Here is a 25,348-nt window from a genome sequence, read left to right on the forward strand (position 1 = left end):
CCTCAGATGTGTGTGGAGGGGTGGGGGATCCTCTGAGGGGGTCCCCAAGAGACTGCGGGAGGCAGGCTGAGAACTTGGAGGAAAAGGAGGCAGATGTTGGCTCTCAACTCGTGTTGATCACTGGGTGGCTTTTTAAAATCCCAGTGCCCAGTGCCCCATCACCAGTTAAATTATTGTTGCTGGGGGTGGGCCCAGAGTTAAAGCTCTCCAGGTGGCTCACACCTATGCGTGGTGGCTCACACCTATGATCCCTTTGGGAGGCTGAGGCGGGAGGATCACTTGAGGACAGAAGTTCGAGACCAGCCTTGGCAACATAGCGAGAACCCCATCTCTACTAAAAGCTTAAAAATGCACCTGTGGTTCCAGCTACTTGGGAGGCTGAGGCAGGAGAATCACTTGTCACTCAAGCCTGGGAAGTCAAGGCTGCAGTGAGCCAGGATCACACCACTCCACTCCAGCCTGGGTGACAGAGCAAGACTCTATCTGAGCGGGAAAAAAAAAAAAAAACCAGGTGACCCTAATGTGTGCCCAGGGTTGAAAACTACTAAGCTAAATAATGGGGGCAAATAGCCAAACATTGCCTGGCTGACTGGATATGGGCCGGTGGGTCCCTTAGACACTGAGAGAAGTGAACTGAAACAAAGGGTTTGGTTCCATCATTTGTGAGGTATTTGTCCTCAGAGGGTACAAGGATTCCTACCACCTTCCAGGGGCCAGAAAGGAGGGCAGCCAAAGAGAGGCAGGGAGGAGGCTGGGAAAGGGGCCTGGGAGGTTCTCTTGGCCCTCAAGAGAAGGGGAGCCTGTGCAAGTGTTTCCTTGCTCAGAAATCTCTACCGTAGAACACTTGATATATTTTATTTGTTCATTTCCTTTGATTTTTGCTTAAATGTCAGTAAAGTTCGTTTTTTTCTCTTTTTTCTCAAGTGATCCTCCTGCCTCAGCCTCCCAAAGCACTGGGATTACAGGTGTGAGCCACCATGCCTGGCCAAAGTTTTTTTTGTTTGTTTTTTGAGATGAAGTCTATCACCCAGGCTGGAGCTCGGCTCACTGCAACCTCTGCCTCCGGGGTTCAAGCAATTCTCCTGCCTCAGCCTCCTAAGTATCTGGGATTACAGGCATCTGCCAACATGCCCGGCTAGTATTTTGTATTTTTAGTAGAGATGGGGTTTTGCCATGTTGGCCAGGCTGGTCTCGAACTCCCTGACCTCAAGTGATCCACCTGTGTCAGCCTACCAAAGTGTTGGGATTATAGGCGTGAGTCACTTTGCCAGGCCACTTATCAAAAAAAAAGAAAAATTCCTACCATGATTCAGCCAGGCTGAGGGGAAATGAAGAAAAGGTTTGGTCTGGTGTGGGCTGAAGCTGTGAAAAGGCAGAGGCAGGAGAGCCAGGGGGAGGGGTCCGTGCCAGGGAGGCTCAAGGAGAGAGCAGAGGCAGCCCCTGCAGCTCCTGTCCCACGTGAAGTTCCTCTGGGGCCACCCACTGCCCAACCCTTGGAGGGCTCAGAGCTGTGTTTCATTAGGGATGGGTCCCCTCAGAGTCACATCCCGGGCCAGTAGGCCAGCTGGAGGGAGTCCCAGGGGCCGTGCTGGACAGCGGACTGGCCCACACTGTCAGTGCACTGGGAAAGGTGTGGGTGCCTGTGGGTAACACGAGGGGAGCAGCAGCTCTTGGACAGCAGTCCCCATCACTTTCTCCCCACAGAGACGTTTAGGCAGGGAGGCAAGGTAAGTAACACCTCTTTACTCAGCAACGTGCTTCTCCCTCGGGGGACCTTCCCCAGTGCTCCTCCATGCTCGAAGGGCCTGGAAGAATCAGGATGCAGGCCTTTCCCGAGCAGGGCACAGAACGTGATGAGGAGATGCCACTGGGGGTGCAGAAAGCTCCCCATCCCCCTAGGGAGAGGCGTCAGCGTGCCCTCAGGGTAGTCAGGTCCTGAGCTTTGGACTCCTTGCTTGGTTAAAGGCACTGTCCCTTGTGCAATCTAGAGGAATGCTCCTCAAAGCATCTCTCCTGGGGACCAGGAGAGCTGCCCCTGCTCCCAATGCAACAAGGCCCCTGATGGGCAGCCTCTTGCCTCCCTCAGAGGGAGACAAGTCCGCACTGGAGGGAGCACGGCTGCCTAGCTCCCTGTCACCTCCTCCAACTCTCTATCTGTTCACTGGGACAACAGAGGATCCCTGAAGCCGCTGGAGGAGCTGGCTTTGCAGGTCTTCCTCCATCACCTTCCACCAAGAGAAGTTCTCACCCCGAACTTTCGGGGGTTCATCCTGGATCCCTGGGCTCCGAAAAGCCACAGTCACCAGCACATTCAGACAGATGCCATCACTGTGATCTCGGCCCAGGTGCTGCAGTCCAAGCAACCCCTTGATCTCAACCACCAAGTGGTGCAGGGTCAGACACTCCTGCAGCAGCCGTAGGACGGCCATCTTCATGCCACCCCTCTGCTCCATAGGGTCGAGGCCACAGGCAGTGACAGGCAAGTGAGGCATCCCCACTGTGCCCACCAACACCCACACTGTCTGGGCACTGGTAAAGGTGGCCACGAGCCGCTGGCAGACCAGATCACAGGGTAGCTCTTGGGGCAGAATTAGAGGGTGCCTGGCTTGCTGGCGATACTGGGCGGCTAGCTCAACCAGGTGCAGGATGTCATGGGCTCGCAGCGGAGTGGGCAGGGAGGTCCGTGGGTACCAGGCAGCCTGCAGGGACTCCGCATCGGCCTCCTTGGAAGTCTTGAGAATTCCACCTGGGGGAGATGTGGGGGATGGGGCAGGGAGGGTCTGTGTGGAGAGAAGTGCAGATCTGGCAGAGAACAGACATCCCTGACCCAGGAGAGAGGCCCCCAGCCCAAAGGCTGGAATCTGCCCATGCCAGGCTGTGCCAGCCATAACAGGGCTGGCTGTGGAGGGGCTCACCTCACCTAGGAGCTGGGGGAAAGGTGTCAACTGGCCCTGTTCACACTGCCTCCAGGTGGGCCATACCTGTGGGGCGAACGAGGAACACGAAGCGGACCCAGGAGGGGCCCCGCTCCTCCACGGACAGCAGTGTCTCGGGCTCACAGTGCAGCCCCGCCTCCTCCTTCACTTCCCGCTGCAGCGCCTCCACGATGGTCTCCCCCGGCTCCATTCTCCCCGCAGGCAGGTACCACGACCCCCGGCACTCCCTCTTGGCCTCCTGGATCAGTAGCACCTCATCCTGAGGGGAAAGAGGATCCTCACTTCCTGCCACAGCCTTCCCTCGCCCCGGGACCGGGGGGCATCTCAGACACAGTTGCCCAAGACTCCCCTCTGGGCAGACACCCTCAACCCGGCTAGCGCTCCAGGAGACCTGCCCTCGTGTCGCTGGTGGCTGCAGCCCTCTCCTCTCTGCAATTCGTCCCTCTCTGGATTTAGGAAGACTTCCGTTTCAGGAAGGGCTGAGATTCCTGGAAGCCGCTTCAGCGGCTGGAGATGAGGCCCCAGAGTGAGGGTCACCATGTGTCTGTCTTGCATTTATTTGCGTCTGTACCTGTCACTGTGTATCTCTCGCCTCCAACGGCGTGGTTTACAAACTGTAATGAGTCCTCACACTGGGGTCTGGCTTGAAACACGACCCCCCGCCTCCACTCTGTACAACCCCGCCCTATGGCCCTGGCCCCTTCTAGTTGTCATTACATCGCCCACTACAGGGATCACCACCAAAGCCCTAAGGGTAAGTCCGGGTTGAGCTACTGCTATCTGAGGGGCCCTGGGCATTCCGCTAGACTCTGGGGAAGGGAAGGAATGAGGCCTAGTGGGATGAGACAAACAGACCCCGGGCCTCAGTTTCCTCTTCTGCATATCGGGGCGAAAGCAAGACACAGATGCGAGTGGGAGTGCTTTGCAAAACTGGGAAGCGCCATGCACGTGGCAGCGCTGGCTGTGGCCGTTGGGTCTTCTGTCCCCACCTGGGCTGGCTGCGCGCTCCCGAGGCCCGGCGGGCCCGGGGGCGGCCGCTCACCTGCTCGCTGAGGAACACGGCCAGCACCACGTAGCACACGTTCTTCCGCAGCCGCACGGGCGCCTGCGGCTCCCCGGCCGGCGCCGAGTCGCAGCTGTGCACGCTCGACCCCTGGCCAGCCAGCACCGAAGCCAGCGCCCCTACCAGGCCCTCCGAGGCCATCGGGTCCCCCGGGGGGCGGCGGCCCGGATTCTCGCAGACCGACTGAGCCGAGCCGCGGGCTACCGTGCGCTGCGGCGCCCTCTCCCAGTCCCTGCGGCAGCGGGCCGGGCGCTCACGAGAACGCGGAAGCGCACGCGAACGCGGAAGCGCACGCGAGCTCTGGCCGCTGATAGGCTGCGCGGCGCCGCGGCCTGCTCGGATTGGCCGGCCCGCGGCAGTCACCGAGGGGGCGGGGCCGCCCGGGAACTGGGTGGGCACCCAGCGGACCTCGCCCGGCTTCTGCCGCCTGTCAGTCCCGCGCGCTCGGGACGTCTCCCAGCCGCCCCCCGCTCGCCAACTCCCCGAGCGCGCACTGGTCTGCAGGAGCTCCGACGGTGACGTCATCTTTCCTGCAGGGCGCGTTGCGCCGCCGAGGTAGGCGACGGTGACGCCACAAGCCCGATGACGTCACGGAGGCCCGGGGCCGCCCCTTGGACCCACTGTCCCGCTGTTGCCGTAAACACACAATGGCATTGCCGGAGTTGATCATATCCCAAATACTTTTCCTCTCACTCCACCAAAGAGTTATAAATGTCACATGGCCCGTGGGGTGAGGGACATAAACCCCTGCCTTGAAGGAGATTCTGCAGTAGTTGGAGAGATGGACGGAGTCCTAGATGAGGAGCCAGCTGAGGGTTCGAGGCTAAGTGCTAAATGCTTGGTTTGGGCAGGAAGAGTGACAGGCGCTGGGAGGAGGGTGGGGGCAGGGCTGGGGATGGCGGGAGGGGTCCGGGGCTGAGAAGGCTGCAGTCAGCCGGCCCACCCTCATCAGTGTCCTTCTGCCCACCGCATTTCCCACGCAGCTCAAGGCCTTCTCTGCTGCAGATGGTGCGCCCTGGGAGGGCGGGGGTGGGGCCCTGCTCCTCCATCCTTGTCGTCACCCTCCCACTCAGCGTGCAGGACCTGGCGCGTGGAGAGCAGGGTGGGGGTGGTTGTGGCGAGCGCCTGCTCCTCTCCCAGCTTGGTCTTTCCTCCTTCACCCTCCCCTCAGCACCGGAAGGCAAAGCCAGCTGGAAGGGATCTGCGAAGCAGGCCGTCTGGCTCCTCACCCAGCAGAGGCCACCCCTTTCCTCTGCCTCTGATAGTTTTGTGCGCCTCCCTGCTGGGGAGACAGTGGCTTGGTGGTGTGGACAAAGCTCAGGACCTGCAGCCAGATGGCCAGCCACTGCTGACTGGCTTGCTCTGTGCTCCTGGGTGAGCTGTGGGCCTCAATTTTCTTATTTGTAGAGTAGGGTCATAGCAATTTTTCTTTTACAGGGGTGTTGGGAAGCCACAACAATCAGGGAGGAGCTGTGTGGATTGTCCAGCACTGGGCACCGTCCCCAGGCAGCCCACCAACCCTCAGGGGTGGTCCCTCTCCACCATGGCTCTTCCTATCACACGCAAGGCCTGCCCTCATGAAATGTGACTTTTGTTATCCCCTAGAGACAGGGTTTCACTCTGTTGCTCAGATTGGAGGTGCAGTGGCATGATCGCAGCTCCTACTGCAGCCTTGATCTCTTGGGTTTGAGCCATCCTCCTGCCTCAGACTTCTGAGTAGCTGGGACTGCAGGTGTGCACCACCACGCCTGGCTAAATTTTTAATTTTTAATTCTTTGTAGAAACGAGGGTCTTGCTATATTGCCCAAGCTGGTGTTGAACTCCTGGCCTCAGTGATCCTCCCGCCTTGGCCTCCCAAAGCGATGTGGTTGCAGGCATAAGCCACCACGCCTGGCAAAATGTGCCTGTAGAGCTGCCTTAGAACTGGACTCAGGAACTTCAGCAACGCAGGATGCGTCTCTTTAGGCTCCTCTCACCTGCTGATACTGACCACAGGCTCCCTGGAGGCAAGGCCCCGTGTTAGGCTGTGGGATATCACTAGAAGGCCCATGAATTTTGAGGCACTTGCTGAACGCCACTGGGCCAGGCCCTATCCTGGACCTCTCACCTTCCAAATAACTGCAGGCACAGGACCCCAGGACTGCAGAGCAACTTGTCAACATATTTGCTCTGTGTGTGTGTGTGTGTGTGTGTGTGTGTGTGTGTGTGTGTCTTGCGGCACGCGCATGTGTGAATCCCTCAGTTTTCCCACCTGTGAAGTGGGGGCAGTTTGGACCCAGACTCCTGTCTGTCTGGCAGGGATGATTTGAGAGAGTGAGATCATGTCTAGGCAGGGATCTGGGAGCTTCAGAGGCAGCCTAAGGTAAACAACAGGAGGCCTCACTGCCCAGAGAGCAAAGACCGCAGCAAACCATGGCTCCACACCTCCCATTATCCCGGAGGGGAAAGCCCTCCCCGAAAGCCCCTTGTAAACTGTGAAGGGAGTGCTGAGACAACAAAGAGGCAGGAGTTCCCAAGGCCTTGGGAGAGAACAGCAGTCAGATAGAGGCTGGAGAGGCCCTGAGACAAGGGAGGCAGCTGAGGGAGGACGGGAGGCTAGCTAGGAACCACCAGTGTCCCCATCAAGTCAACTGTGTGTCCTCCAGTCACAGAGAGGGAAGAACCCTGGCCAGTGTGGCGGGCCACACAGCATGGTGAATGGGAGTAGCTTAATGCTCCCAGCACCCATGGGAGCCAAGCCGGAGCCAGCCGTTTCAGGACATATGTGCGCATGTGCGGGGGATGTGGTGGGAGGTGCACATGAGCAGGAAGGCCTGGGTAGGCGGCCATGGGGATGGGGACGGGGACAGGGACAGGCAGGGCAAGGTTGTATCAGGGGCATCTGTGATGCTACAGCCATGGACAGAGCAACAAGGCCTGTGTCTTGACAAGGTAGGAAGGTGAGGAGGGCAGGAACCCAAGCTACAGCGGGAGAGGGAGGGCTGGCCACAGGCCAGCTCTCTGAGGGACCCTGGGGATGCCACATCTACCCTCCAGGCCATCTGTCAAATGCAGGCATGGTTGGATCCTGGAACAGAAAAAGGGCATTCATGAAAAAACTGGTGAAATCCTGGTGAGGGCTGTTGCTTCGTTAGTAGTGTGGTATCAATATTAATTTCGTAGTTTTGATCAAGGCACCATGGTTATGTAAGATGTTCACAATAGGGGAGGCTGGGTGAAGGATAATTGGGAACTTCCTGTGCTATCTTTGTGACTCAGCTGTAAATCTAAAATTATTTCAAAATAAAAAGCCTGAGCATGTATATTCAGGGCAACTCAAATCTATGCTCCTGGGTAAAAAGGGAAAAAAAAAGTCTAAGAATTTTATCAGAGAAAAAGGAAAGAAGGCATTGGGTATGCAACCCTGCGCTCACTTCCAGCTTGGCTGGTTGTATGTCTGGGATTTCTGAGCGACAGAGGGGCTGCAGGCAGAGCACAGCTGGTAGACCCTGTGAGCAGCAGAGGCCCAAGGGTCTCTGAAGAACAGTTCCACCGAGTGCCCCAAGACGAGTCTCAGAGTCAGTCCCTACCTGGCCTGGCCGCATTCTCAGGAACAGTGCTGGAACAAATGAACATTGATTCACTTCTGTTTACAAAGAGACCAAATATGTCCTCAAGGGCATTGTGACCCACCTGGAAGGCCAGAGGGGGTTAAGAGGAGATAAGGTCTTGTGGGGAAGACAGAGGTTCAGTGATGCACTGTTCCCACCCCTAATGGGTAAAATTCAGAGAACCATCTTCCCACAGGAAATACCCCAGATTTGGGGTTCTGAGGTGACGTCAGGACATGGCTACAGAAGATGAAGTGGGGCATGGTGGATCATGCTTGTAATCCCAGAACTTTGGGAGGCCAAGGTGGGCAGATTGCTTGAGCCCAGGAGTTCGAGACCAGTCTGGGCAGTGTGGCAAGACCCTGTCTCTACAAAAACTACCAAAATTAGGCATGGTGGCACTCACCTGTAGTCCTAGCTACTCAGGAGGCTGAGGTGAGAGGATGGCGTGAGTCCGGGAGGCAGAGGTTGCAGTGAGCTGAGATTGCATCACTGCATTCCAGCCTGGGTGACAGAGTGAGACCCTGTCTCAAACAAAAGATGAAATGTAGGTAGGAATGGGTCATTCAGGGCCACTTGGAACATGATCAGCTGTAAAGCACGTACATTGGAAGAAGAAGGACAGAGAGGAGGGCAAGCCTGTCTTTAAATTCCACTAAGAGTTAAGACTATAATGTACACAAGGTGGCTTGACTCAGAAAACTTGGTTCAAATCCCAGTTCTGCCACTAAAATTGCTATGCGACCTTGGGTAATTTACTTAATTGTAGCTTGCCTGTTTCTTCTTCTGTAAAATGGAAATAAATCCTATCAGTCTCAAAATCGTGATAACGGATTAACTGAGATCGTTTTAATGAAAGGGATTAAATGAGATAAATTATTATTATTATTATTTTGGAGGCAGAGTCTTGCTCTGTCTCCCAGGCTGGACTGCAGTGGCATGATCTCAGCTCACTGCAATCTCCACCTCCCAGGTTCAAGCGATTCTTCTGCCTCAGCCTCCCATGTAGCTGGGATTACAGGCGCCTGCCACCATGCCTGGCTAATTTTTTTTTTTTTTTTTTTGGTATTTTAGTAGAGACAGGGTTTCACCATGTTGGCCAGGCTGGTCTTGAACTCCTGACCTCAAGTGATCCACCCGCCTCTGCCTCCCAAAGTGCTAGGATTACAGGCGTGAACCATGTCTCCTGGCCAGATGAGATAAATTAAATGAAAACAATAGCAAAGTAAACTGTAGAGTTCTCAGTTTTTTCTTTTCTTTTCTCCTCTTTATCCCATAAAAAAATGAAAATAACTGAGTTCTCCAAACAATGAAGGAAGCCCTACATTTTTTTTTTTAAATAAAGCATGGTTTTGTAAATCATGGCAAAGCCACTTAATGGAATAGAAGCAGTCATTTAAAATGAAGATCAGGTAGCAACACAGAAAACGATTATGATATGGTGTTGAAAGAAAGAAACCAAGGACAAAACACAGCAATCCAGCCATGTGCACAGCAAATCCTTGGGGAAAGCACTGGGAGGGAATACGCCAAAATACTCATAGTAGTTGGAGGTGTGTAATGATGGGCTCGAAGGTGACTTTCTTGTTTTCTAAATGTTCTGAAAGTATATTACACTTATAATAAAAAACTTTATTTAATAAAAAAAATTCCCCAAACCACAGCAGGAACAATTAGGTATGACAAGAGTGGGAGTGTTTTTCTTTGTGGGGCTGAGATACACAAAGGAAGCGGGAGAGGGCAGAGCGCCACCAGGAGGCTGCGGGCGTGGAGCGGGGACAAGGAGGGGTCAGCTGCCTGAAGCAGTCAGGCTCAGTCCCAGGGTGGCCGGGCCTGGCGTCGGCCACGGCCACCAAGGGCAGACAGGCGGGGCAAGGGCTCTTCTGGGCCATACTCCTGGATCTCCAGGTCAAGGTAGACAGGACAGATGGGACAGCCTGGAGCTTGCTGGGTGGAGTAGGGCTCGGGAGTCTCTGCACAGGGAGGTCACCTCATGGCTGTGTCCCAGGACTCTGCCTTGCCTGCGGTTGCACTCAGGAGCATCTTCGGGGGACAGCCCCCCACCCCACCCAAAGGCTTCTCAGTGGGAGGCAAGGACCGAGGCCCCCGAAGAAGAGCAGGCAGTGGTGTCCTGTCCCTCGGGCCCCAGCTCCGAGCTGCCCTACTCCATTTGCCTCTACTCTAAGGCAGATTTCCATGTCCCCTTCCCTCCCTGGACCATGTGGCCTGCAGGGGCAGGGCCAACCACACTGGCAGCAGTCACAAAACAACAGACTTTAATGGAAATCATGAAGGAGGGAAGCGGGCGGACCGGGAAGGGGCTGAGTGACATCGCCCATGCCGCTCCCTCTGCCAAGCCTGAGCAGCTCCTGATGCCACCCTCTCCTCACACTCCCCAGATCTTTTGGCAGGAGGGCAGAAGGTCGGGGGCCCCTTGTTCAGCATGCCTGCAGTGAGCCCAGTGGGGATGCGGTGGTAGAAACGCAGCTGGGGCAGTAGAGTGGGCTCACCGGGAGTGAGCAGCACGAGGAGGTGTTGTTTAAGCCAGAATGATTCCCAAGTTTCCCCAAGGAAGGGCTGTTTGTCCCCTGGGTCGGGGAGGAGTGGGGATTGGAGGAAGTCAATTGCCCCCAGTGCGGGCCTGGTACCATGGAGAGGGGCACAGGGTGGGGGAGGTGCCAGCCTGAGAAGGACAGGTGTGAGCTTGGTGGCACTGTGGTTGTTGGCTTAAGGGGGAGGGGAACAGAGTGCCCTGCTTGTGCCCAGAGTGGTGCTTGTGAGGTTGACCAGAAATCCCCAAGTCCCCTAGTGTCATCCCCTGCTAAAGTTGTGCCTGGGCTGAGCACCTGGTCTACCTGTCCCCACCCTGACCCCAGACATCTAGCATCCCTCTATTTGGCCTCCTGTAATGTTCCCACGGCCACCTTCACTGCTTGGAACACAGCCCAGTCCATCTAGGAAAAAGAGAGAGGACAAAGCATTTTCAGCTACATTCCTGGGCCCCCCCGCTGTCCCCCACCCCACTTAAAAGGAATACTCTGGCCAGGTGCTGTGGCTCACACCTGTAATCCCAGCACTTTGGGAGGCCAAGGTGGGTGGATCATTTGAGGTCAGGAGTTCGAGACCAGTCTGGCCAACATGGTGAAACTCCACCTCTACTAAAAATCCAAAAAAAAATTAGCCAGGCGTGGTGGTGGGTGCCTATAGTCCCAGCTACTTGGGAGGCTGAGGCAGGAGAATCACTTGAACCCAGGAGGCGGAGGTTGCAGGGAGCTGAGATAGTGCCACAGCACTCCAGCCTGGATGACAGAGCAAGACTCCATCTCAAAAAACAAAATGAAACAAAATAAACAAAAGGAATACTCTGCCCCTGCACAGGGTGGCTGCCTGCTTGGCACAGGGTGGGATCTGCTATGTCCACCGCAGCTGTGGCACAGGGAGGTGGGAGGCTTGGGCAGCACACCCAGCCTGCTGGCCCACATCCCACTCACCTGGGCATAAAGCAGGCGGCAGTCAGGGGGAAGGCTGGGTCCCTGGTGGCAGAGCTGAGCGGAGAGGGCAGAGGTCTCAGGGGAGAGGAAGTGCTGAGTGACGCTGACTGTGCTCACCAGGCCCTGCATCTGTGTCGGGGGGACACGGACAGTGAGGCTCAAGATCACACATCCTCTCCCTGTCCCCCTGGTCCCTGAGGTTCGCGTCCTCTAATGACACCCACCCGCAACCCCTGGCTCTCAGCAGATTCCTGGATGCACCACTGGACACCTCATAGGCTGTGGCCAAAACCAGGCCTCAGAACTGCCAGAGAGACCCCAAAGTCTCCCCGCGAGCCCCCTGACATCAGCATGCCCAGGAGACCAGGAGTGGACTCTGGCACCAGTCCCAGTTGGGCTCAGTGACTTCAAGGCCTATTGGCTCCCCCGTTTTCTCTTCCCCACAGCAGCGTGCGGCTCCCTACCCTGCCTGGCTCTTGGGTATTGAGGGGATGTTGGATGCCTGCGGCCTTGATCAGGTCGCTCCTGCCATCCTGATCTCCCCGCAGATCCCCTGCCCGCCGGGAAGCACCTGGTGGGGAGCCCCTGCAGGCACCAGCACGGCCTCTCCGGGGGCCTGGAGCAGGGTCCAGCAGCTCACGCCCCACTCCTCCCGCAGGCGCCGCCGCAGCCCTGCATCCAGGTAGCAGCTGCCTGGGGCGCCAGGCTCCAGGGCGCCTGCCCCGGCCGGGCACACCTCAAAGAAGAGAAGGGGGAATGAGCAAGATGGGGAGGGAAGGGCAGGGCTGCAGGAGGATGGGGCATGGACTTTCCAGAGGCCAGGGGTGGAGAAAAGAGCCGAAGGGTCAAGTCTTGAAGGGCAGGCAGGGAGGGCATGGCTGAGTTTGTTTGGGGCTGGGGCAGCTCAGGTTGGCAGAACACACATTTGGCTGGAAGGAGCTTAGAAGGAAGGGATTCAAGGCCCTACAGTTGGGCAGGCTGAATCCCTGCTTTTCTGGAGCTGGAGGCCTTTAATACCCTCTGTGACCTCGGCCCCTCTGCTCCCTCTCTCAATGGTACCCCTTTCTGCAAATCTGAGGGAGACGTCCTGCATAATCCCAGTTCATAAACTGTCTACTAGGACTTCTTCATCTGAAGTCTTTGGAATGGCCAGAATTGTGTGCTAAGTGGTGGATGAGGAGAGAGCTGTATGTCCCTGAGGAGACAACTCAAAGTGTTCATCAGGGTCTCCCTAAGATTCCGGACACAGAAAAGGGAAGGACCACTGTGAGGCTCTGAGTGCCAGCGGGTGAACAGGCTTTCGGGCCAGGCTGAGGCCTCTGCAGCAGCCACAGCTACGGGGACCTCACAAGCCCAACCAGAGCAGGGAGCTCTCTGGGCAGGCAGGGACTCGTGGAGGCCAGAGGAGCCCAGGGAACATGTGCAAAGGGGACGCCAGCATTGTGCTCCAACCCACCACCAGCCCAATCCACCCCCTTTGGCAAGGACCTCAGCCATTGCCTCTGGCCTTAGGGCTGCAAGATGGGGCCATGGGGGAAGAGAAGGCTGGTGAAGCAGATTGGTCCCTAGGGGAGTCCCAGATGGGTGCCAAGATTCCTTTGCCCTCGGAAATTTAGGTCCATCCTGGAGCTGAGCAGTTTTTCCCAGGCCACCCAGGGAGACTGTGCCCCTCAGCCCTGCCCCGTGAGTCACTGGGTTGGGCCGTGTTGACTGCCCACGGCCAGCCACACCCAGCCCGGAAGAGGCCATCTGTGTGTGGAGGTGTGCTTGTCTGCTCCCCTCTGCGTGTCCCAGCATCTGTGTGTGCATCTACACATGTGTGTGCCTCTGGGCAGGAGGGATGCACACCATGCTGGCCTCTGCACGTCTCCATGTGTGTGCCTTGGCGAGGGGTGACACTAGGTGGAAGTCTTTTCCCCAGGATAATGAGGGCTCAGCTGGACTTGGGAACCACGGGGCTGCCCTCGGCTTACCCCTGGACTCTCTTCTCCCCTGCGCCTCAAGCTTCTTGCCTCCAGCCCACCCCATCACCTTCCCCTTCCCTGGCTCCTCACCTGACCCGTCTCTCCCTCCACTTCCCTCAGCCCCCTTCCTTGCTAGTCCCTCCGGGAGCATCTCTTCCAGGCAGTCTCCCCTAACAAGATGCAAATACCAAAAGGGGGGCAGCCGGACAGAGTCTCAGAAGGGAGAGGAGGCTGCCTGCTTCCAGGAAAAGCATAGAGTAGTGACCTGGGGCCATGACAGACAGAAGCTCAGATCCCAGCCCTGCCACTGAGCCTCGGTGTTCTCATCTGCCAATGGGAAAGGAGCAGTGCCTGCCTCATAGGGTGGGGGGCTGAGACGGGTAACAGATAATTGCGCCTAAGGCCCTAGCGCCACGTCCAGCCTCGGGCAGCTGGTGCTCTCATTTCATCATCGGGTCCAGGCTCTCCTGCCGCAGCCCCTGCCCCTTCCCTGAGCCCCATGGCAGAACTCCGGGTCCCCTCTGCCTTCTCTGCACCTGTCTGTGCGAGTTGGGTCTGTGCAGCTCACCTGAGGGCGTGGGGCAGGGAGCGAGCACACGGGACCTGGACCGCACACTGGGGTGGGACTGGACGAGCTTCTAGGGCTGGGCGGGGGGAAGGGGAGGGCTCCCGGCTGCCTCCTCACCATCTGGAGAAAGCGGCGGATGCGCTGGGCGTCCTGTGCCCGGAACACGTGCCACACAGTGCTGACCTGGCTGCCTGGAGACCAGAGCCCCTCTCCGTCCAGGCCTGAAAGGAAGTCTGAGGAGGAAAGAGCGCTCAGGCAGGCCCAGGGCTGGTGGCGACAGACACTCACCTCTGTAGCTTGTCCCCGCTCCTAACTCTGGCCGGGGACCTACCTTTCTGTGCCCGGTGCCAGGCAGGCAGTGGTGCGTCGGCGTGCACCAGGATGCTGACCAGGTCGGCCACCTCCACACAGAGGTTCTTGGTCCCCAGGTGTCCCCGGTGTGGGCTCACACCTGCATGGCAATAGAGAAAGAACTGTTAGAAATGGAATCAGAGAGCCAGGCGCGGTGGCTCATGCCTGTAATCCCAGCACTTTCGGAGGCCGAGGCGGGCAGATCACCTGAGGTCAGGAGTTTGAGACCAGCCTCAACATGGAGAAACCCCATCTCTACTAAAAATACAAAAAATTAGCTGGGCGTGGTGGTGCATGCCTATAATCCCAGCTACTCGGGAGGCTGAGGCAGGAGAATTGCTTGAACCTGGGAGGCGGAGGTTGTGGTGAGCCGAGATCTTGCCATTGCACTCCAGCCTGGGCAACAAGAGCGAAACTCCGTCTCAACAAAAAAAAAGAAAGAAAGAAAGAAAGAAATGGAATCAGAGAAGCGCTTCAGGCCCCAGCGCCTTGGCACAGACGCTCGTGTGCCCCGAAATGACAGGCATGGGAGTAGAGACTGGGCAGGAGTGGAGGGACACTCACCATAGGCTGCCCAGAGCTGGGGCTCCAGTGGACTCAGGGCAAGGCCCGGTGGGAGGTAGGAAGCCAGGTTGAGTTTTCCATGAAGGGCGCAGTACTCCGGGAGTGGCAGGCTGGCGGCTAGGTTCTCCACCCTGTCAGGGGAGGGGGTCATGCCCAGCAGGCCCAACCTGGGCACCAGAGACCCCATCAAAGCTCCCCCACTGCCGGGGTGATTCCCAGAGGGCAAACATGAGAGTACCAGGGACCACGGGGTGGGAGTAGGGCACAGAGGAGGAGGGGAGGGCTGAACCAGGCGGGGCCTGTGGTGGCTGGGGAGGTAGGGCTGGCCTTTGGTGACATACATACCTGCTGGTGTCCTCATCCCCCAAAGCTCGGTGTAGCAGGAGGACAGAGCCCTCATCTGACTTTGGGCGAACTAGAGGAGGAGACAAAACGGCCATTGGCCTCCTCGGCCCCGAAGCCCCTGCCCCGGTGGCAGCAACACCAGCTTTCAGCCCCTCAGGGTCACCCTGGGACTCCTCTGACACCCGATCCCTAGGGCTTGGGCTCCCAGCTCCCTCTCCCTTGTGTCGGGGACACTTACGCTTAGGCCAGGAGAAGCCCTCCCAGAATGTTGTGCTGCCCAGGCTGGTGGGCTGGGGAGGTCCGAGGGGGTTCAGCGCCTGCACCTGGCCTCCAAGTGCCCCAAGAGCTTCTGTCCCCCACAGGTTGCCCTGCAATGTCCTTTGGATCCCTGACACCAACACAGGCTGTGGTGGGAAAGGAAGGAGGCCATGAGGAGAATGGCCAGGGTGCCCGCCGTGGCCAGGCAAGGGCATGTTGTAAGGGCAGTAGAACAGCTCGGGGACAGCCCTCCTGCTCCCTCTGAGCCACTGGGTCTGTCTGGGCCTAGGGACCAAGGCCCCGAGGGGCAGGTGGGGTGGCCAGGGCTGGGAGGGGAGGGGAGGGATGCCTCACCTGGCCCTGCCTCCAGTGCTCCTGGAAGAGGTGGAAGCCACGCCGAGGCCGAGGCCGGGGCTCCTGCAGCCACAGCAAAGCCCCTGGGGGAGGCAGCCGGGGCCGCACTGGAGAGAGGGGCAAGCCCAGGCCCTTGCGCAAACCCGGGCCAGCTCGAAGCCCCGGCCCCAGGGCTTTCTCCTGGATCTTCCGTTCCACCACCTGTGCGATAATGCTGTCCAGGATGTTGGTGATGCGGTCGTCCTGCAGGGAGGGGCACAGGGGCTCAGGACCTACTGGGCCCTGCAGGGAGGGCAGGCCCAGCCTCTGGTCCCCTGGCTCCTAGCCCTCCCTCCGTGCCCTCACTCACACTGGGCAGGGCCGGAGTGACGGGGGCGAAGGCCATGTGTATTCGCTCATGGCCCAAGCAGAGTTTGACCGCGGTAGAAGCCAGCAGTTCGCAGAGAGAAGGACAAGGCAGGGACCCTCGGTCAGCACGGTCCTCTGCTGGGGTCTCCGCGGAATCGGGGGTCTCTGCCGGGGAGGAAGATGGTGGGGGAGTTCACGTTTGCTCCCTCCTCTTCTCCTCGAGGCCCTCTTGCCCACGCTGCTCTTCCCTCTCTTCCTGGCTGAGCCCACTCTCTCCCCAGCTAGCATCCCCCACCTCAGCTCTGCTCTGGGTCTCCCCACTCTACTGCCTTTCCTGCAGGCAGCTCCAGAGCCTCTAAAAAGAGGGGTTCAGAGGGGGGTCCGGCCAAAGAAGGTGTTCGGAGGCGTGTCCTGAGGGGAGTGGTGGAGATTATTGGGGGCGGGCGGGGAGGGGGGGGTTGCTAAAGTCCCTGGAGACTTCCACAGCTGTGCCCTCCTGCCTCAAACTCTGGCCCAGCCTCCCTCCTGCACAGGCCGAGGGGCAAGAGGAGCCGCTCACCCTCTTTGATGCTCTTGGTCCTGTGGGTGTCGCCATTGCAGGAAGGTTGTGGAGTTGGGGGCGTTTTCTGTGTCGATTCCTTCTGTTAAACCCATCCACCACCCCCCAATCCAACCAGAGATTTTAAAATGGCAGACACAATTCAACACAACCCACGAGACTGAACAATGGACTCTTGTCAGTCCTAAAATCATGTTTATAGGAGCAAAATGCTATAGGATATAACATTAGGTGGAAAAAAGTTGCTCATGGACTTCTACCTATGGTAGGGTCTGTGGTCTACTAAAACAGACAAATGGCTGGAAAGAAATATGTCAAAACTAATGGTAGCATTAAGGTCATCGTCATTTTCTTCCTTATACTTGTCTGTATTTTCCAAATTTTCCACAATGGGTATATAACACAGTGTCTGGCACCCAAAATGCATTCAATGAACTATTTATTTTGAATGGATGACTTTTATGATAAGAACATGGGCCTCATAAAAACTTTGCAAAATGCACATTGAGCGCCTGCTAGGTGTTAGGTGCTGGGATACTGAGAAGGCAGGCCAACGCTCCCCCTGCAGGAACCCATGGCCTGGGGACCTGGCCATACCAACGAACACCTCTAGCGTGCTGTGGCAAGTGCTAAACAAGAATATGCACAGAGTAGGGCGGATATGCTCCAGGAAGGCAGGGGGTGAGGACCTCCAGGGCATGGGGGTGGGAGGGACCAGCGCTCGAGGTCGTACATGGCTCCTGATCCCCCAGGTGGGAATTAGCCTGATCCGACAGGCTTCTCTCTCTTCATCCCCACCAAAAAAAAAGGGGGGGCCGAACCCCTGCAAAGGTCAGTCATTTGCAGGCACGATACCCACCCAGTGACATGCCCTGGGTCTTACCTGCTGGCCTGCATCCCCGGGGGCCCACACCCGGGCATCAGCTTGGCAGGGGCAGTGCCCCCGGATATCAAACTTGACCCAGACCTGGTGCATTGCAGTGCTCAGCTCTGCCAAAGCTGGGGGTGGGGGTGGGCAGGAGAGGGAGGTTGATGGTGAGTGTAGACCAACAGGCAGTCCCGGGCAGCTTGGCCTTGCCAAGCAGAAGGGCATGGCACTGGGGGGAGGGACAATCAGATGGGAAGCTGGTCTCCCTCAGGACCCAACCTCTGCACGCCCCACCCCTCCAAGATGGCTCACCCTGGCTGGAGACAAACTGGGTCAGTGTCAGGGAATAGGCAGCGTGCCCAGCGTCCTGCGTGCACTCCTCCGTGGACTGCTCCTGAAAGCCTGTGGGGCAGGAAGGGAAAAGCTGCAGGTCCAGAAATCAAGGTAATCACAGGTTAAGGTCAGATAAGGTCAGGACATGATAGCTAAATCAGGGGACTCAATAGTCCACAAAACTCCTGCTTTCTGGGAAACCTGGGTCACATAGAGACACGGCGCTCTTTGCTTGTAGAATGCACAGCCTTTAATGTGCTTAGATGCTTTGCAGGCCCTTAGGCTAACCATGTGGAAGACAATGTTCTAAAACGTTATCTGACCCTGGAGCTCTTTTTGGTCATGCCTACTGGAACACAGGGAAATTTCAAGCTCTCCCGTGGCCAACTTGAGCCAAGGGAAAGAAAGCTGAGAACCATAAAAAGAACAGAACGATATCAGAAGACCTGAGTCTAAGTCCTGGCTGCAACACGTTACTAACTGTGTGACCTTGGACAAGTCACTTATCCTCTGAGTTTTTCTTATCTGGAAAACAAAAGCAGTAATACCCACTTCACAGTGTTACAGCAGGTTTTAAAAGGTGCAGCTGAACAGAGTGGGAGACACCGAGTGGGCACACTCGCCTTTGTTTAAGGGTGGTCAAGGACGTAGGCATGGTCCTCTGATCTGCAGAGAGGGGAAGTCTGCTCTAAGGGCATTGAGCCACAGTGGCTGAGGCTGGGGCTGTGCAGTGGGTAGGGGGCTTTTTGGGGAGAGGCAGCCAACGAATGACCACAGGCTTGCAGCAGTCCCCCTGAGGACTCCATCCCGCCCTCCCACCCCCAGCCCCTCTCCTACCTGCTTTCTCCCTGGCCCGCCCAGTGCCTGCCACACGACCACAGGCCACACACAGCCGGTGGCTGCAGCGGGGACATCGCCAGTGGGTGTTGAAGAGTCCATGGTGGCAACGGCTGCAGCAGCGTGGAATGCCTGGGCTGTCCTCTGTCACGGCTGGCCCTTGGCCTGCTGACCACAGAGAGAACAGGGTCAGAGGGTGAAGGCAACAGGCCCCAATGGAAGGCTTTACATGGGAAGGATCCAGGCAGGGGCAGAAGAAGCAGGGAGCAGCTTCCATGGAGGGGCCCCCCAGGGAAGGGAGACAGGCCCCTCGACAGCTACCCCCTGCTTACTCCACAGCCCTGTCAAGAGCCTCCCTGTAGAAACCATCCTCTCCAGCAAAGCCTTCCAGGGACAGTGGAGGCCTCAGCTCCACCATTCCTGCCCCACACCCAGCCCTGCCCCAGGGACTTCCCCACTGGCCCTGAATTACTAATCCACACCACTTCTAGCACATTCTTTCCTCCACCTCCTTCCCTCCAAGCCCTACGTGCTACCAGAAATGGTAACCATGCTCAGGTGCCGTTTCCTCCAGGAGACTCTGTTGTCGTTGTTTTGAAATAGGGTCTCACTCTGTCATCTAGGCTGGAGTACAGTGGTGTGATTACAGCTCACTGCAGCCTCCATCTCCTGGGCTCAAGTGATCCTCCCACCTCCACCTCCCAAAGTGCTGGGATTACAGGCGTGAGCCACCGCGCCCAGCCAGGAGTGGGGTTTTCTAAGAACCAAGCATCAGACTAAGCCATTGTTGGTAGGTGGAAAAGGTGTCGCTGAGTACAATTCAACGAACGCCTTGCCTTTGGGTGCAGGGGCCTCAGAGGTGGTTAGGACTTGGCCCTGCCTCTCAGTGCACACATTCCAGGTAGGGAGATGGACCCATAAATAAGGCGATGACTGTGGCACTACGAGGCGGGTGCTGGAGATGGAAAATGCCAGGGAAGGGTGAGGATGGGAATGCGGGGGAGCTTCCCAAGTGGGCCCCAGAGGATGAGTAAGTTTTCATTCACCAGGTAGAAAGGGAGGAGCAGGGCATTCCAGACACAGGGACAGCCAGTGCCAAGGCCCGAGGGGATGACAAGCTCCAGGGAGCCGGGAAGGGAAGGATGGGTGGTGTGTATGCCGGGAACCCAGGCTGGGAGTGGCAGGAGCTGACAGGGAGCCGGCTGAAGACGCACCAAGGGGCCTGGCCTGTCTGGGGCAAGAGGGAGCCCCGGGGGTCTCCACCCAAAGACTGACCGGCAGCCCAGGGCTGTGTGCTTAGGAGGAACTCTCTCTGCTGCGGAAGGGCGACCGAAGGGAGCGCCTGCAGCCAGAGGGGACCTTAGCCCAGGTCCTGTCAGCCCTCCAGGCCCGGAAGCTTTGCGTCACCCCCAAGCCCTCAGGAGCTCCCCCACCTCCCAGTGCCTTGCAGATACTTGGCACTCATTCTTGTTTTCCCAACAAGCCCAAAAACTCCCAGAGAACTGGGCTGTACCCAGTTTGACACCTTCCTGATGTCCCCACCCAGGCCAGGAGCTCTTCTGAGGTTGCCTTAGGTCTAGGAGCCAGCAGTGTGGGTGGGGTCAGGGGAGGGACACCTGGGGCTCCCCACACAGAGACCCCATGCAGACCTAGGAGATCCTGTTCACCTTCCCGCTGGGCCCAAGCCAGGGCCTCCCGCTCCCTCCGCAGCAGGCGGCACAGTCGGTCCCCCAAACCACTGAGCAGGTGCTTGGCAAGGCCTGTGCTGAGCCGGCTGTCAGGGCCGGACCCTGGGCCTTCCTCAGAGCTGGAGTTGGCGGCTGTGTCTTCCTCCCGCTGCGGCTCCCCTCTCAGAGGTGATCTGGAGAGAGGGCAGGGGGAGGTGAGGAGGGAGCCCTGGCGGGAGGGCACTGGAGGCATCCAGGGGCAATGGCTCACCTCTGCACTTGCTGAGAGTGGCAGGTGTGCCCTCCTCCCTCTCCAGCTGCCTGGGCACAACTTTGGCATTGAGCCAGTTTTGCAGGGAGAGCCAGGCATGGTATGTCCTGAAGTCCTGGGTCCTGGAGACTGGCCTGGCCATCTTGGGGTCCTGAGAGGACAATGCAGAGGTCAGGAATCTGGGTTTCCTGGGCTGTTGAGAACCCCATTCCCCACCTTAGCGCCCACCCCATCCACACTCAGAGCCAGCCCAGTTCCTCGCCCCAGGTCTCTGAAGCCTAATTCAGAACCAGCAAGAGTGGACCAGGCAGCTGGAAGGCTTGCACGCCAGGCTGAGCAGGGAGTCTGAGGATGCCCTGATATGGATCGGCAGCTGAGGGAAGAGGTTGTCTGGTGTGTTGAGCCCAAGGCTTTGGGCAGCTGGGGCGATCGTCCTGACACAAGTGCAGGATCCAGCCAGTGTAGACTTTGGATAGCTCCACTGAGGGCTTAGTGATATGATACCACTGGCTGCGTGACATGAGGAGACAATCCCAACGTGGACGGAGGGCGCTGGAAGGTGAGAAGGCCGGAGAGTTTCGACACAGGCCACAGGTGCAGTAACCCAAGAAGGCGAAGGGGCCAACAAATTCCCAGCCAGGGCAGAGGCCTGGGAGGGCACAGACAGGCCCATGCCAGGTGCAGGAGCATTTGGGCAAGGCCACGGAGAGTCCTGATCCATACCCAGCCGTCCAGGAAGCTGAAAAACTGAAGTGATCCCAAAGAACTGAGGCTGGGGCCGGCAGCGCCAGGGTCCTCCGTGGAGGGCACAGTGTAGCAAATGACTCCAGGGTGCGCCCAGAGCCCTAACACTGGCAGGGTCCAAACTGAGTCTCCAGCTCCATCTGGCCAAGAAAGCAGCCGTTCCTGGGGCAGGGCAAGGGATCCTTCAGGACAAGCAATCCCCAAACAGGGATTTGTGGCACACACAGTCATCACAGTGAACATTTACTGAGTGTTCACTGGGTGCCAGGAATTCTTCCAAGCCCTTGCTGTGAATTATTCTAGCATTTAACTTTTGCAGCAGTCTTCCTGAGGTAGGTGCCATCTTCTTCCCCATTTTATAGATGAAGTAACTGAGGCCCAGAGTGGTGAAGCAACTCATCCGAGGTCACACAGCTACCAATCAGCAAAGTCAGGGATGAGGCGCTCTGGCTCCAGAGCCATGCTGTGAACCATGTCATTATACTGCCACCAACACACCAGGGTTTGGGAGGAGACAGAGATAGAAGATACTTGCTGGAAGGCTCTGGCCTGGAGATGCTGAGGAACTCCCAGAGAGCCCTCGCGATCCAGGTGGGAGCCTGACCAATGGTTGTGGTCCACTCATAAAGCCTACAGACCCCACCCCATGCGAAGCCCCAGCCCCGGCTGCCCCCTCCCACGCAGGGCCTGCAGCCCCTCCTGGCCCCCTTACCTTTCTGCTCATCATGCTGTCCTGAGTCCGCCTCCTTGTTCCCTATCAATGTGTCCTGCACCTCCTGCCAACCCCCAGCCCCCTGTTCTGCAGTGCCTGGGAAAGGGTCCGGTGGCCGCTTGGGGGCTGGACTGCCCACTGCTCCCTGGACCTCGGGGCTGCCTGCCCTTTTGAGGGCCCGGAGCCGAGCAACCGGCCTCTCCTCGACATCAGGGCAGCCGCGTGGACATTCAAACTGCTCCGAGTGCCGTGTGAGCCATGTCTTCTTCAGCTTGGTGTGGTGGCTGGGGGGGCAGGCCCTGAGGCCAGAGGCCTTGTTCACTTCCTCGCTGGGTTCGCTGGCTTCGCTGGCTCCACTGGCACCCCCCTCCAGGCCCTCCTGGCACTTCCCACAAGGGCCAAGACCCCCATCTTTAGTGGGTGGGTAGGATGAACAGCAGCCCCACTGGGTGACAGGTGGCTCGGGAGAGGGGCACCTTGATGTTGCTGGTGGCCCCAGCTGGTACCCAAGGTTCCCATCGCCTGGCCCAGCCCAGACATTGCCAAGAGTATGAACGAGGCCTGGGGGACAAGCGGGCCAGGGGGTCCGGGGCACAGTGTCTGGCTGTCCCAGGAAGAGCGGGCAAGGATTCTGCTGCCGGCCAGCTCCCATCTCTCCATCCCTCTGGTGCAGTGAAGGGTGTTCGGCCTCCCCGGCTCTCTGCAGGTGCCCACCAGGGTTTAAGCCCAACAACCCAGGTTCCGCAGCTGCCAAGGGCTCCTTTGCCAACCTGGGAATGCTCGGATCCTTGTAGTAAAAGCCCTAAAGAGGGGAGAAAGTGTTACGCTTCGGCTGACTCGGGCTCCCTGTGCCTAAATGGATGGGCAGAACTGACAAGCAAGAAGGAAGGGGAGAATACTGAAGCCCTCACATTCTGATTAATAAACAGCACTGCCCTAGGTCTCCGGAGTGCCTCTGACACTGTCCTGGCAACCCCCACCTCCTCCCCCAGGATTTCTCAGACTTCCCCACAAGGAAGTCTAAGAACTAAAGGGTGAATGCCTGGCACAGCCAAAGGGCATCTGGGGTCTGTTTGGGCCATTTGGTGTCCTGTGCCATACTGAGTTTTAAGTGTTTTAACATCTCATCCCTGGAAGTGGGAGTCGTCTATGGAGGAAGTGCCCTAGACATGGGCCATGGGGTCTCCTGCACATCCCACTCTCAGATAGAGGGCCCTTGTCTGCCTGCCCATCTCCTCCCAGGACAAGCCACACATTCCAAGGCCACAGTTCCCAGGGCCTTATCCTAGGCAGACAATGGGTGAGTCAGTGGCTGCAATGACCTGAGGGCAGGGGAGGCCTAGAGAGATGGAGCTGCTCAGGGGAGGGCTTGCTTGGGGTTGACTGTGGGGTCTGGGACAGCTCCAAGCTGATAGATTCCTCTACCTCGGTGCTGCCTTCTCTTTTCATCACAGTGGAAGAGCAGCTTGGGGACCACCGAGCTACTTTGCAAGGCCAGAGCCACAGGTACCCTCTCTGCCCCTGCACTCACCTTGCTGCCTAAGCCGAAGGCAGAGGGCACTTTGGGCTGGCCCCCGGAGTATACCCAGGGGTGCGGGGTTAGGGGCCAGTCACATGGACGCTCTGGGGGCAGGCCAGACACTAGGTAGGGTGGCAAGCAGGTGGGCACCCAGAAGGGAGCTCGCTCCAGGATCTTGGTCTCCAGAAGGAAAGGGCAGTGCCATGGCCGGAAGGCCACAGGGTCACTCTTGAGATGGCCACCACTATGCTCAGGCATCAGGGGGCCACAGCGAGGTGGGCACGCTGGCCCGCAGAATGCCAGCGGATGGGTAAGCATGGCCTCCTTCCAGCGCAGTCCCTCTTTGCTGCCCAGCCAGTTGACCTTCCTCTCCCCATTCTGGGGGCCCTCACCCTCCACAAGTGGGAGCGTGTCCTTGGGGCCCTGGGGGAAGCCAGAGGGAAGCCAGGAGTCTGGGGTGCTCAGGACGCCCCTCCAAAAGGGAGCAGGCTCTCCCAGGCACAGCGGCCCACGGTGCAGTCCATCTCGAGGCGGGCTGCCGGGCTCCTGTCTCACGATGCCGTTCTCTGGGGCCGTCTTCTCCCAGGTCGGGGTGCCCTTCAGGAAGCTGGGCGTACTCTCCATCACTCTCCTGCCTTCATGGGGCTCTCCCAGAGGGGGGTCCCTGGAGCATAACCATCAAAGCATGAGCTTCTGGGGCACATGCCCCAAGCACCTTACAGCCTGGCACAGAGTGGGCACCGCCCTGGCAGCACTGAGGCAGCTCAAACCAGTAAGGCAAGTGCCAGCCCACAACTGGGCACCATGCTGCCTCTCCACATGCAGCCAGACGCATCTTGCTCCTCCAGTGTGGGGATGTCACCCCTGCCCCAAATTCCAACTGAGCCAGTGCCCCTCAGCGGAGGCTGCCATTGCTAGTAGGGCATGTCCTGGCCTCACCGAGCTAGGAATCTGCTCACGACACATGAGGGAGGACAGAAAGTGGAAGGCACTGAACGAAGAAAAAGGCTGGATCCTGAGCCTGACTCTGTCCTATGCTGTATGGCCTTGGGCAAATCACGTCACTCCTCTGGGCCTCAGTGTGCCCTTGAGGCTTGGGTCGGTTCAGAGGATTCTTCCCATCCTACAATCCGTGGTTTTGGGGGTGCTGCTAGCCCAACCCTAGCCTACAGCCCCAGCCAGGCTTGTAGCCGTGGGAAGTGCAGGCCTGGCAGGCTAGAGTCACTGGGGAAGGCTGCCAGCCAGGGCCGCTGGCTGTGTCTCTCTCTACACCTGGGCGGCCCTGAGTCAGCCTCTTCCCAGAGCCCTGCGGTTTCTCCGCTTCTCAAGCAGAGTCCCAGGACAGCTGCAGGGGGCTAGGAACCCCGCCCTGGCCCCCAGCGGGAAGAGCGCTCCGGCACAGGGGAGGGGGATTAAGAAGCCTCAGCTGGATGGGTCAAGCTGCCCTAGCCCAGCCAGCAGTGCCAGGGCAGCCGCCACCGCCGCTGGAAACTTCAGCCTGGCGGGGAGGGGAGAGGGAAGGAGGCGGGGAAAGCGGGCTGGGCCCCAGAGAGAGGCAAGGGAGGGAAAATTGAACGTGCGTGCAAGGGACCAGGATGACAGGTGGCACTAGAGCGGCAGCGCTCTCTTGGCGCGGTCCCCTCGGCCAGAGCGACGAAGCCCCAGGTGGGACGTGACGGCGCAGTGGTAGAGGGCCCCCAGATTTTCTGGAGCCACCGCTCCGCCGTGTTCTGGCCGCGTCGGGCATCCTAACTTTCAGGTGTCAGAATGGGTGGCCCAGCCCAGAGGGGCACGGGGAACTCAATCCGTACGGGCACCGCAGGCTCGGCTCAGAAATCCCCCGCCACGAGTGTCCCCAGACGGCGCACTCCTGGCGCTTACCTGGGCTTCACCGGCCGGTCGCGGCGCGGGCGGTGGCGGTCGTTGTGGCCGGCACCGGGCGCCTGCTCCCCATGGGCCAGCTCCGGGGCCTCCTGGCCGGCGGGCGAGGACGCGTTCTCCCGCTC

General features: G+C 58.5%; 2 protein-coding genes across 4 annotated transcripts; both read right to left on the reverse strand.

The window, feature by feature from the left end:
• Positions 1–1,722: 1,722 nt before the first annotated feature.
• On the reverse strand, positions 1,723–5,048 carry NUDT18 (nudix hydrolase 18). Its single transcript, XM_055296171.2, is given in 5 exon segments — positions 1,723–2,746; positions 2,982–3,195; positions 3,979–4,575; positions 4,577–4,763; positions 4,861–5,048. Coding segments are annotated over 5 exon segments (1,782 nt in total). The 3' UTR covers positions 1,723–2,150.
• A 4,152-nt stretch (positions 5,049–9,200) lies between these two features.
• HR (HR lysine demethylase and nuclear receptor corepressor) lies at positions 9,201–25,328 on the reverse strand. Of its 3 annotated transcripts, none has more exons than XM_055295603.2 (19): positions 25,224–25,328; positions 23,355–24,006; positions 21,824–22,625; positions 20,368–20,518; positions 20,097–20,290; positions 18,430–18,594; positions 17,572–17,661; positions 17,275–17,390; positions 16,392–16,473; positions 15,834–15,997; positions 15,485–15,727; positions 15,111–15,276; positions 14,873–14,942; positions 14,528–14,658; positions 13,944–14,063; positions 13,730–13,845; positions 11,652–11,816; positions 11,081–11,209; positions 9,201–10,543 (listed from the first exon to the last, which is right to left on the reverse strand). In XM_055295603.2, exons 2-19 carry the CDS (start codon positions 23,964–23,966, stop codon positions 10,481–10,483), a joined length of 3,579 nt encoding a protein of 1,192 aa, XP_055151578.2. In that variant the 5' UTR covers positions 23,967–24,006; positions 25,224–25,328; the 3' UTR covers positions 9,201–10,480. The 3 variants fall into 3 exon arrangements, with proteins under 3 accessions (XP_055151578.2, XP_055151577.2, XP_055151579.2); XM_055295602.2 differs by having other exon boundaries at positions 18,430–18,597; XM_055295604.2 differs by lacking the exon at positions 11,652–11,816.
• Positions 25,329–25,348: the final 20 nt, after the last annotated feature.

The sequence above is a fragment of the Symphalangus syndactylus genome, chromosome 10, assembly GCF_028878055.3.
Source record: "Symphalangus syndactylus isolate Jambi chromosome 10, NHGRI_mSymSyn1-v2.1_pri, whole genome shotgun sequence".
Lineage (NCBI taxonomy): Eukaryota > Metazoa > Chordata > Mammalia > Primates > Hylobatidae > Symphalangus > Symphalangus syndactylus.

What these genes read in the sequence shown, in the direction of transcription:
- HR (XM_055295602.2), bottom strand. Translation starts at nt 23,966, where the DNA reads ATGGAGAGTACGCCCAGCTTCCTGAAGGGCACCCCGACCTGGGAGAAG. An exon ending in TCACTCCGGCCCTGCCCAGT is followed by an intron (nt 15,728 to 15,833) that starts GTGAGTGAGGGC and finishes CCCTCCCTGCAG; the next exon opens with GACGACCGCATCACCAACAT. An exon ending in CTGCAGGGGCTCCCCACCAG is followed by an intron (nt 11,210 to 11,651) that starts GTGCTTCCCGGC and finishes CCCCCGACACAG; the next exon opens with ATGCAGGGCCTGGTGAGCAC.